Here is an 11534-nt window from a genome sequence, read left to right as displayed (position 1 = left end):
ATGCCATACTTAGAATTTATGACAATGACCTGCCATATTTTTCAGTACTGAAACAATGGCCTCCTGTACCTTTAATTATATGATACATCAGCCTGCCATACATTTTAATTGAGCAATATGACCTGTTACACATCAGTATTTATAAGAAGCGACTAACTGCCATGCTTAGAATTTAATGACAATGGCCTGCCATACTTTTCAGTTCTGACACAATGGCCTACTATACATTAATTATGATACAACAGCCTGCCATATAAGGTTTATAATATGATGCAACAACCTGCCATGTTTTTAAATGACACAATGGCCTGCCATATAATTATGATGCAAGTACTTTTGAACAGTTTCTAATTTTTATATATTTTTTACAAACTTTATGGCCCCAATTCAGCTCCATATCTGAGTGGATCAGGACCGGATTAAAGTCCACACTAGATTAGTCCAAGCAGATTATTGTGAAGGAAATGAAAATGTTTAGTTTCTTCAGATTGAGGTTCAGGTGAGACGGTTCTGTTTCAGATTAAAGATAAATTATCTCAAACTGAAGGAATGAAAATTAAATATTTTCTCTTTTTTCAAACAATCAGTGCAAAAATTCAAAGAATGTAAGAAGTTTGATTAAATTCAACGTTACTTTGAGACCGTCTCACCTGAACCGAGTCAGAACCTTTAAACAAGCAGCCAATCAGAGGCCGGGTCTGAGAGCAGAACCCTGACGCCTCAGAACTCCAGGATGACCCGGAAGTGGTTCTGGATGGAGGGGGGCTCGTCCTGGAAGTGCAGCTTCTTGCTGGGACACGCCCCCAGCTCCTCCAGGGTCTGGATGAAGAGTGCYTGCTCGCGGCCCACCCAGGCCCGCATGGGGTCCCGCACCTCGTAGGGGGTCACGTGGGCGTGGACCGACACCCCGCTGGAGGCCAGCTCCTTCAGCGCCGCCCGGTCCGTCACCCAGGTCTCGCTGCCGCCCGGGTGGCCCCCGTCCAGCCAGAACATGTCCGAGACCCGCTCCACGAAGGGGGACATGTGCGGGTCGGCGCGGGCCCCGGCGAGCTCGTAGACCATCTGGTTCAGGACCACGCAGCCTTTACTAAAACCCACCAGGACCAGGGAGAAGCCAGGAGGGGGGCCGGCGCCTCCTGCTGGACGCAGCGGGTTCTGCAGCTTGGCCCGCTCCATCCCGTTACTCAGCAGGGTTCTGTTGGCAGAGATGGTTCTGACTGAGTGGATTAACATTAAAATAATCTAATCCAGATTAAATGAGCCAACCTGAGCTGCTGGAAGGCTCCACACTCAGAGTACCCAGAATGCTCCGGGGCGCCGAACACGCTGCTGTCCACGAAGTTCTGGTAGCAGCTGAACTTGTGCAGGTAGAGGCGGGACGCCCGCACCACCCACACGTACCGGTCCGGGAACCGGCGGCCCAGGATCAGGGCCACCTGCTCCAGACTCCAGGTGAGCCACTGGGCGGCCTCGGGCTGCAGGCTCATCTCCTCGTGGAAGTTCTAAAACAGAGGTCAAAGGTCACGGCTTCCCTTCAAACTGAGCCGTTTCCTGTCTAAACAGGAAGTGAAACCTGTCTGCCATGACCCTTAAAGCCATCTTTAACATCTATGACTTTTATTGTGAAAAACCGGGCACTTTGGTTGGTTAATTACAAAATAAAAGTCCTGCATAGCTATGATGGAGCGTTAAAAATGTCCCTTCAGGGCCTCCGTAGAAACATGAAAACCAGCTCACCTGAGCCCGAGGCTCACCTGGATGTCTCCGTGGAAGAACAGCACGTGTTTGTCCTGGTCTCCGTCGGTGTCGGGCCGCAGCAGCAGCAGGTCGTTGGCTCGGTTCGGGGCGCAGCCCGGGACCCCGAGCAGCCTCTGCAGCCTCCTCCGGCCGGGGCTCCCCGCCGCGGAGCCCGGCAGCCCACAGGGGCTCGCCGCCGCCACGGAGCTCATGGGCTCGGCCAGAGTGATGAACGTGAAGCCCGCAGTCACGGCTCGGAACACAAACATGGACTGTGAAGTGGGTTCCCCTCTCCTGCTGCGCTACATGCTGCTGCAGCTAACGCGATGCTAACTGTTTCCGCTAACACACTGAACTCTGATTAACGAAGAATATTTATCATCACGCGCCTCTCCAGACTGTTTACTGACGTCACATCGTGGCTAATTATATAAAAAAGACGCGTCATGCTACATGCGTGTCAACTACGACAGTTTGTTGTTAGTTTTCGGCCACTAGGAGGCGCAGTGTAGTTTTAAACAGCCACTTCCTGTTTTTGCTTTCTAATCCCGGAATCAAAGATTATTGAGCAACGGCGCACGGAAGATGATACCCGAACATTTACTTCCGCTTTTGGTTTGTCGATCAACCACACCGCTGTTTGAGCCTAATTTAAAATAATGGATACGACGAAGCGTGTTTTCTTAGTTAAAAAATCTATATAATAAAGAATAACTCCATTCTTTTTATTCTTTAGTTGTAATCAGAAAATATTAAATTGGCTTACACATTTTTATTATTAGTTTGATTTCAAAATAAATTAGAACAGAGTAACCCTGAACTGAACTAACCTGTATACAAATAAACACGTATTTATATAACCATCTGTTTAGACTTTCATTCTGGTGCTAATTAAAACAGGTTTATTAAAATTATAATTTATTTTGATAATAATAATAATAATAATTCTTATATGGAGCTGTTTGAGATCCCTAGACGCTTTTAAATTTCCTGCATCATTTATTCACACGCCAATGATTATATAAATACACATAAATTATAATTATAAAAATAAAAACCAAAAGTATGAATGTGTCTAAACACAAAAATGAGGGATTTAAAATAATAACAAAAAATAGGCTGAAATTAAAGTCGTGTCAGAGGAGATATTTCTTATTTATAATCTGAAAAGCATTTTTATGATTTCCAGAACAGATCCAGTAGGTTTATTAAATAATCATGAACTGATAAATAAACCTAACTTTTCTTGGTGTGTCCAGCAGGGGGCAGTGTTATATTTAATGATGAAAGCTGCCTTTAAAAAGCGGAGGGAACCATCTTGTGTTGATGGTTTTAAACTGCAGCTGAGCAAACAGAGATAATGTTCATGTCTGACTTTTCTCTGGACCTGTGAGCTGTTCTGGATGAACACATGGCTGCACGTGTCTCTGACCTGCTTTTCTGGTTCTGGTGTTACAGATAAACGGGTCCAGTTTCCTCCAGGCACGACTTTGAACCAGTTCAGTAACTGTTTGTTTTTACAGATAAATTTGGAGCAAAATCAGTCTAATATGTGCGCTGGCTTGGATTCATTCAAGGTAAACAACTCTGAAGACTAATTTTCATTGGAGATAATAATAAAGCCAACATTTTTATTTAAAAGTAATTAAATTAACAAATAGTTCTGTTGTTCCACAAAATCAGGAGTTATTATAAGAGCAGTAAAAAGTTTACTGTAACTTATTTTAAATTACTCCGTTTTTATAAATATATATCTTTACAGAGAAGCACATATTGTGCACAAATACAGGTTAAAGTCTTGTGAAGATTTTCATGTTTTCATGAGGATATTTTAATAATGAACCAATCAGAGCCCGGCCCTGCTGCCTGCAGGACCTCAGAGGGCCACTAGATGTCACTACATCCTGAAAACTGGTTCTTTAAGTTCCATCAGAGAAACCTTCACCGTCCACCTGACAGGTTGGTACATTAGTGCTCATATTTATATCTAATCTGCACGTTTCAGTCATTAGATAAACGTGTTTTTGTCTTTTTAGAAACATGAGCTCCACTGCTCTGGGCCGACGCCTGGTGGCGTGTCTTCTCAATGTTTCTGAGGCTCGCAGGAAAGACGTGGTGGAGAGCGTGGCCAGAGCAGCTTTACTCAACTCCCAGGGTGAGTTTCATTAACTCGTCTGTGAATCATCACACCGATCGAACCCAGATTATCAGACCAAACCACTTAGATCCTGCATGATGGCAATATATGGGATTAAACTCACGTTATTTAAAGGAAAGTACACAGAGACACAAGTAATCAGAAAACTAGAAGTTAGTAAACGTTGGATTATTGTTCAGGTGTTAAACAGGAGGACACCACAGTGCTGAACATCTTTAATGATCACGACTACAACCGCTCCGTCATCACCATCGTGGCCTCCATTGACTCCATCAGTAAGTGGCTCGATTGATTCCTCCATCATGAACTCAGGTGCTTCTCTTCAAACATAAAGCAACGTAAAAGTTGTGTAATAAAAAGTTTTGTTCACTGAAAATAAAAAAGACAAGGCCTCTCTTAAATCCACTGAGACTTCCTGTAAACCTCCTAAAAAACCTTCCTGTTAACTTTATGAAAACCTCTAAATGTTCTGTAAAACGCACTGTAAACTTCGTGTAAAACTCCTTAAAACTACATGTAAACATCTTGAAAACTTCCTCTAAACTTCCTGTAAAACTTCTGTAAACTCACTGTACACATCATAAAAACTCCCTGTAAACATTGTGAAAACCTCCCCCTAATCCTTTTTTTTTCTTAATGTAAACTTTTTTAAAATTTGCTGCAAATAATGTGATAAGTGAAAACTTTCTCTAWACTTCCTGTAAATATCTTGTAAACAACTTGAAAACTACAGAAAACTTCCTGTAAACGTTCTAAAAGCATCTTGCAAACGTGTAAACTCCTGATAAAGCTTTTGTAAACTCACTGTAAAATTAATTCAAACCATCTTTAAATTCCCTGTAGACATTATGGAAAATGATTACAATTACTGTAAAATTACTGTAATATCTTATGAAAACTCTGTAAACATTTTTTACATTCTCTGTAAAAGTCTATAAAACAACTTAACTTCCTTTAATGCTCTTGTAAACTACCTAAAAACTTCATGTAAAATATCTGTAAAGTCCCTGTAACGTTTCCAAAAGCTTCTTGCAAACATCATGTAAACTTTTTGTAAACTTCCTGTGAACTCAGTCTGTTGCATTTGTACAAAAGTGAGTTGTGTTTCATGTGTTCCAGGGGAGGCAGTTCTCTCTGCGTGCCAGAAGGCATGTTCACTCATCGACATGAATGATCACTTGGGGGTCCACCCATGTTTGGGGGCCGTTGACCTTGTACCGATTTATCCCCTGGGGGAAGACGTGGGAGTGGAGATGTGCGCTCAGGAGGCTCAAGGTAAGACTTTTTAAAATTAATTAATTAATTTACAACAAATATTTCAGAGCAAGAAAATTTGGTGGGAGTGTGAGGACAGGTGCTGATTACCTTTCCCAAAAATGATAAGTATTAAGATATCTGTCTTGACATTTCAGCAAAGTGCTGTAATTAAGAATTTAACACGGGTTCATGTTTGATGAAAAAATGTTTTGTAAAGCCTCCAAGAGACTTTATCAGTCTGAGGAGTTTCAGGTAAACTCAGACTTTTAAGTTCTGCCTCCACATGGTGGACAAACAGGTTTAATTATGACAATCGACACTGTTCACATGCATAAGATGACATCAGCCTAACAATTGATTAAGTTCCTGATTATCCCTATTGTTCATAGAGGACCATCAGCCTAACAATCGATTGTTTGGACCCGGATTATCACTATTGTTCATAGATGACCATCGGCCTAACAATCAATTGTTAGGTTCCTGATTATCCATATTGTTCATAGAGGACCATCAGCCTAACAATCGATGGTTAGATTCTTGATTATCCCTATTGTTCATAGATGACCATCAGCCTAACAATCTATCGTTAGGCTCCTGATTACCCAATTGTTCATAGAGGACCATCAGCCTAACAATCGATTGTTTGGACCCTGATTATCACTATTGTTCATAGAGGACCATCAGCCTAACAATCGATTGTTAGGCTCCTGATTATCCCTATTGTTCATAGATGACCATTGGCCTAACAATCGATCGTTAGGACCCTGATTATCACTATTGTTCATAGAGGGCCATCAGCCTAACAATCGATGGTTAGGCTCCTGATTATCCCAGTTGTTCATAGAGGACCATGAGCCTAACAATATATCGATAGGGTCCTGATTATCCCTATTGTTCATAGAGGACCATCAGCCTAACAATTGATGGTTAGGTTCTTAATTATCGCGATCATTCATAGAGGACTATCATTCTAACAATCGATTGTTATGTTCCTGGTTATCCCTATTGTTCATAGAAGACTATCAGCCTAACAATCGATCATTAGGTTGATGGTCCTCTGTGAACAATAGGGATAATCAGGACCCTAACAAAAGATTGTTAGGATCCTGATTATTCCTATTGTTCACAGGGTCCTGAGTCTTACTAGCAATAACAGCACTGTAAGAGGGGGGACAACTGGACCTGGAGTCCTCCACCCATGTTTAATGATGGATGGTTTTTCTTCACAAAAAAGTCTTCCTTTACCCCTCTCTCCTTGTTTTCTGTTCTTACACAGACTAGGAGGGGCCTCACCTGGGCACAGTTTGTGGTCCAGAATGAGGTCATTAGTCTTGTCCTGCTCCAGAGTTTTCAGGACCTCTCTCACCTTGTAACCACTCCCTGGTTATGTTTTCAGCATGTGGTTGGGTCACTAAGGAGAGTCATACATTCTCACGGTGGTCTTTCTGGTTTAAAACCACTGATCTGTGTTTTGTTCCCTGTAAAATAATTCAGTCTTTACAGTTTGAAGTGTTGATGAGTCTAACAGCCGACTGAACCACATGTCCTGCTGATGGCGAGCAGGAGCTGAAGTGTTAATGATCTCAGTGTGAAAACAGATTTATAATTGGAAGTCAGGTCTGATGATGGTTTCAGGTGTTTCTGTCTCGGCTCAGCTGTAGCTCAGGAGCTCACAGAGAGGGTCCCGGGTTCCAGCGTCTTCCTGTTCGGCTGGGCGGACTCCCCCTTACGACGGGGGCTCGCCGTCAGGAGGAAGGAGATGGGCTGGTTCAGGAAGAACCCGGACCTGGAGGCCATCAGGCCCGACGTTGGACCAGAACCACAGAGGCGTTTCGGCCTCACAGGTGAGCTCAGATAATAAGCCACAGCAAGGGGCGGCGGCCATGTTGGATGTTTTCCCTCTCAGGAGGCGGATCTAAGTTCTGACCTGGTCATCAAGGTGTAAAAAAAATCCACAGAAACGGTTTGATTTTGATTTCCAGGCGTAGGAGCCGGTCCGTACGTCATGAACTGCAACGTCACCATCGACACCCGGGACGTGGCCCTCGGCCGCAGCGTGGCCGCAGCCATCAGGGGATCCACGCCCGGGGGCCTCCCTGGAGTCCAGGTGCTGGCGCTGCCACACGAGGGCGCCGTGGAGATCGCCTGCAACGTGGAGAGCATGGAAGGCCCGCCTCCGAGTCACCTGATGGACGAGCCCTGGCCGTGCTTCAGCGTCGACGGTCGGCCGTACTGCCACGCCCCCGCCGCCCTCATCGCYGCCAGGGTCGCCGAGCTGGCAGGAAGTCAGGGGGTGGGCGTGAGGGGCGTCGCCCTGGTGGGGTTCACCCCCCACGAGTGCAGGGACTTAGCGGAGTTGGCGTTGTCTCGAGGGATGGGTGAGTTTTGGAAACAGCAGGGCCGGATTCGGATGTGAAAACAAACTGTCGCTGACTCAGCGTTTATTCTGCCGACCTGATCCAAGCTTCTGGACTGAAACAACTTCAGAGAAATTTCAGCTGTTTCACCAGGTCATGTGTGAAAAAGTTTGGCTCATTCAGGACGATACAGCTCTGACCTTTAACCTACCTACATTTTTATTTTTTTAAACTGAAACGTAGCAAGGACTCAGTGAAAAGCTGTCCTTGTTTAGCTTCAGTTTTACGTAACTTTTAGATCATTTTAGCTTTTAGCTACTATTTTGCTAAAGTTAGATTTTAGCTGCTAGTTTGCCTGTTTTAGATTTTAGCTCATGGTTCACAGTTATCTTTAGCTGTTGTTTAGCTGTTAGGGTTCACAGTTTTATCTTTAGCTGATGTTTAGCTGTTAGGGTTCACAGTTATCTTTAGCTGTTGTTTAGCTGTTAGGGMTCACAGTTTAATCTTTAGCTGATGTTTAGCTGATGTTTAGGGTTCACACCATTATCTTTAGCTGATATTTAGCTGTTAGGGTTCACAGTTTAATCTTTAGCTGTTAATCTCAGTGATAAATGTCTCCTGACTGAAGGACAAGAACAGCTGAACATCTTTAAATAAAACTGGTCATTTTAAGCTGACGTTTCTTCTTTAACAGCTAAAGTATTTGTTCAGGCCCCTCCCCCCTCATGGATTGAAGTCCTTCATGTCTCAGAGTTTGTCTCATTTCCTGTTTTACAGTAAATACGATTCTTCTTGTTTACACGAGTTTCGGCTGATTTTCCCATCAGTTTTCAGTCGGCTTCTCCGGGCTGAGAGAGGTTCGGCTGTTTATCAAGTCTTCTGCTGACTAAAATCAACCTCGCTGAGAAAAGAGAAACTTTTTAATATCATATCTTTAACCTGTTAGCAAGGCTAACATTCTTGTTTAGCTGTTAGCTTCCACAAATTTTCATGTGTTTAATGGTTAATGTTAGCGTAGCGTTCTTGTTTTGTGGGTTAGTGGTCAGTGTGTCCACCAGTGGGTGTTTATTTACCAGTAAAAGTCATGTGTTTTCCTTCCCACACAAGTAGCTAAAATCAGAAGGACAGAGGCTGAATTTTAGCTGTTTGATTCTGGTTTCTGACGTTTTGTGAAACGAGTTTACCTCCGTGGATCAGCTCTTTGTGCTCCAGCTGAGGCTCTGAGTCACACAAGCAGTGCAGCCATTTAGCATCATTTTCTGCACACACACACACACACACACGCACACGCACGCGCACGCTCAGCCTGCCAGGCTCGGGAGCATCAAGGCCCAATCTAGGTCAGAGCGTGAGCCCGGAGGAGCTCGCTCCCATTCTTCATTTTACAGCTGAACTCAGGAGTTTCGGCGTCAAAAATTAAATTWATTTTTTCCTGATTTTGGTTTAAAAACAAACAAAATTTGAAGCTGATTTTAYATTTCTCCTGTTTTTACGATGAAATCTGGAGACTTTTAAAATAAATCCTTCTGGATGTTTTTGGGACTAAAAATAAATTTGTGTTGCAGCAGCTTATTTATTTTCTTTTCTATAAATATTCTGGGCTCCCCTCCCCCTCCTGTTCTCCCACGCCTCTCCTCCTCCTCCTCCTCCTCCTCCTCCTCCTCTCTGCAGAGGAGCAGAGGACAAAAACTGCTTTTTTTCTGCAGCTGCAGTTTTTTTAAGATGTTTATCTGTAAATAAGCGGAGCTGAGCCCAACATGCCCGGCGCCGTCCTCCCTGACCTATCAGAGTGAAGCGTGCCACCTATGAAGCCCCCCCCCTCCTGAACACATGTTCCACCTCCTCCGGGCGAGGAGGAGCAGCGAGGTGGAAGAGCGGCGGAGCGTCAGGAGGACAGAAATAGAGCGATGAGGAGGTGAAGCAGCAGCAGGAGGAGGAGGAGGGGTTCGGTTCTTCTAGCTGATCCGGTTCGGATGCCTCGCGGATCGGAGGGGGGCCACATCTGGAGGCCCGGGCGCCGCGATCCGCCACCCACACCGCCGCTTCGTTCGGAGGAAGGATGCGGCTCCGCGGCTGACTCCGCCGGCAGCCGTCTCCGTGGAGACCGTCGGGGTAAGGATGCTGCAGCCTCCCTCCTCCTGGAGGAGGTTCTGGGGTTTTGGATCAGAACCAGGTTGCGGGGACAGAAGCGGATGCCATGTTGTGTTCCAGCCTCCTGCAGCATTTCAGCATGAATTATTCATGAGCCTGGAGGTTTGGCAACAAGTAACCTGCTTCTGGAAAGTAGGTTAGGATGGTTCAGYAGGAGCAGAACCCGGTCCAGTCTTGGGAGGTTCTGTTGGGTTCTGAAAGGTTCTGTCTCCTGTTAAAGAAACTGTTTGATCCTTTTGTTTACCTGAAGGAAAAAAATAAAATCTGATGTTGAATTAAAACATGCAGCTTCAGATCAGACCGGGTCGGATCGGGTCAGCAGGTTGATCAGAACTCCATGACTTCCTGAAACAATCAGAGGTCAACAGAACGTCCATCGTTTTAAAGGGTCCATGACATCAAATTTTTGTCATAAATTTTAATTCATTTTTGGAAAGATAACGTTGATAACATGTTGCAAAACAAATTTCATGTCACTGAGACGAACGGTTGTTGAGATATTTGCAAGTGAAGAAGCAGGAAGTGATGTCATAGGGGAATATCTGCATGTAAACAGAGCGTTGATGAAAWGTCTGACAGACTGTAGAGAAGAATCTGATGTTCTTTAGATTATACTGAGTCTATCTGAGATGAAGAAGAGTCAAATTTCAAACTATGTTTCAATAAACAGATCAGAGTGGGAGCGTTTTCTTTCTTAAAGAGTTCCCCTCTGATGTCACTTCCTGTTTCATTTTGGCTGAGCTAAATCTAAAAGGAAATATGATGGTTATATGACAAAATGGGTAAAATCATGTACTATGCCAAGTTTCTTAAATATAAAAAGGATTTCTTTAACTTTGAATTTGAAGGATTTGCACGTCACAGACACATTATTTTACTCATTTGGACACATAACTGGCCTATTTTCTTTTGAACTTGGCTTGGCAAAAGGGAAACAGGAAGTGACATCAAAGGGGAACTCCTTTAAGAAAAAGAYCTCACTGCTCTTTGTTTATTGAAACATTATGATTTGAACTCTTTTGTTTGTTTCTGTCTGATAACGACTCAAAATAATCTAAAACATCTGATTCCTCTCAACAATCTGGGCTGTTGAGCATTTTAGCTTAGCTGTTTTCGTGCAGACATTCCCCTTTGACATCACTTCCTGTTACTTCACATGCAAATATCTCAACAACTGTTCAGCTCAGCAGCATGAAAATTATTTTGTAATATGTTCTCAGTGTTATCTTTCCAAAAATGCATTTGTATTTTTACAAAAGTTTTGATGTCATGGGCACTTTAAATATTTGTTGTTTAGTTTGAGCATTTTTCTTTGGCAGATTTTTAGGTTTATTACTCAGAAAATAACCTTGTAGATGTTTTACTAACAGACGGGTTTAATCACAGGGCGATAATGTTTGTTTATCTGTTGTGTTAGTAAAATATCTCCTGAGTTGACTTAACCAAACCATCCCACCTCCACCGCCATGCTTCACAGTTGAGCTGTTTGTGCTGCAGTGCATTCTGGGTAAACGTGGTGCTGCCATGACCTTTGACCTGCTGACCGAGGCTTGTAGAGTCTAAGGTGGAGCTCATTGCACGGTCTGACCTTCAGGGTGAAGAACGATCGACTCAGTGATCTTTGACCTTCTCAGATTGATGGTTTCCTCTCTGAGGTCATTGCTGATGTTGATCTGTGTCGGCATGGTGTTAATAGTAAAAAAATTGCGTTTAAAAACGTCGAACTGACGCTGAATTATATTTGGAGTTTGGATTATTTTTATTTTCTGTGATAAATAATCTGATATTCAGACAAATGTTGATATAAAAGTAGAGTTATTTGTTTATCTGTTAGCTCCAGGCTGAATCACCAGATGTTGATGTGATTCCTCAGG

At 43.5% G+C, this 11534-nt stretch overlaps 2 protein-coding genes across 4 annotated transcripts in view; one reads left to right on the top strand and one right to left on the bottom strand.

Annotated features, from left to right (window-relative positions):
• cunh2orf69 (chromosome unknown C2orf69 homolog) overlaps positions 1-2649 on the bottom strand; it is a gene marked incomplete in the record, with an annotated part of 3884 nt that extends 1235 nt beyond the window's left edge. The window contains 3 exon segments of the mRNA XM_014017804.1: positions 1-1195; positions 1267-1502; positions 1755-2649. Of these exon segments, the coding sequence (XP_013873258.1) occupies positions 721-1195; positions 1267-1502; positions 1755-2006 (963 nt within the window).
• Positions 2650-2810: 161 nt separating this feature from the next.
• ftcdnl1 (formiminotransferase cyclodeaminase N-terminal like 1) lies at positions 2811-8181 on the top strand. 3 transcript variants are annotated; one of them, XM_014017802.1, is made up of 7 exons: positions 2815-3314; positions 3610-3696; positions 3774-3892; positions 4075-4170; positions 5015-5170; positions 6808-6996; positions 7135-8181. In XM_014017802.1, exons 2-7 carry the CDS (start codon positions 3629-3631, stop codon positions 7566-7568), a joined length of 1062 nt encoding a protein of 353 aa, XP_013873256.1. In that variant the 5' UTR covers positions 2815-3314; positions 3610-3628; the 3' UTR covers positions 7569-8181. The 3 variants fall into 3 exon arrangements, with proteins under 3 accessions (XP_013873257.1, XP_013873256.1, XP_013873254.1); XM_014017800.1 differs by having other exon boundaries at positions 2816-3314; positions 3588-3696; XM_014017803.1 differs by lacking the exon at positions 4075-4170 and having other exon boundaries at positions 2811-3314; positions 3588-3696.
• Positions 8182-11534: the final 3353 nt, after the last annotated feature.

The sequence above is a fragment of the Austrofundulus limnaeus genome, unplaced genomic scaffold (assembly GCF_001266775.1).
Source record: "Austrofundulus limnaeus strain Quisiro unplaced genomic scaffold, Austrofundulus_limnaeus-1.0 Scaffold177, whole genome shotgun sequence".
Lineage (NCBI taxonomy): Eukaryota > Metazoa > Chordata > Actinopteri > Cyprinodontiformes > Rivulidae > Austrofundulus > Austrofundulus limnaeus.
The sequence above is the reverse complement of the archived record's forward strand: the minus strand, read 5'-3'. Positions and strand labels throughout refer to the sequence as shown.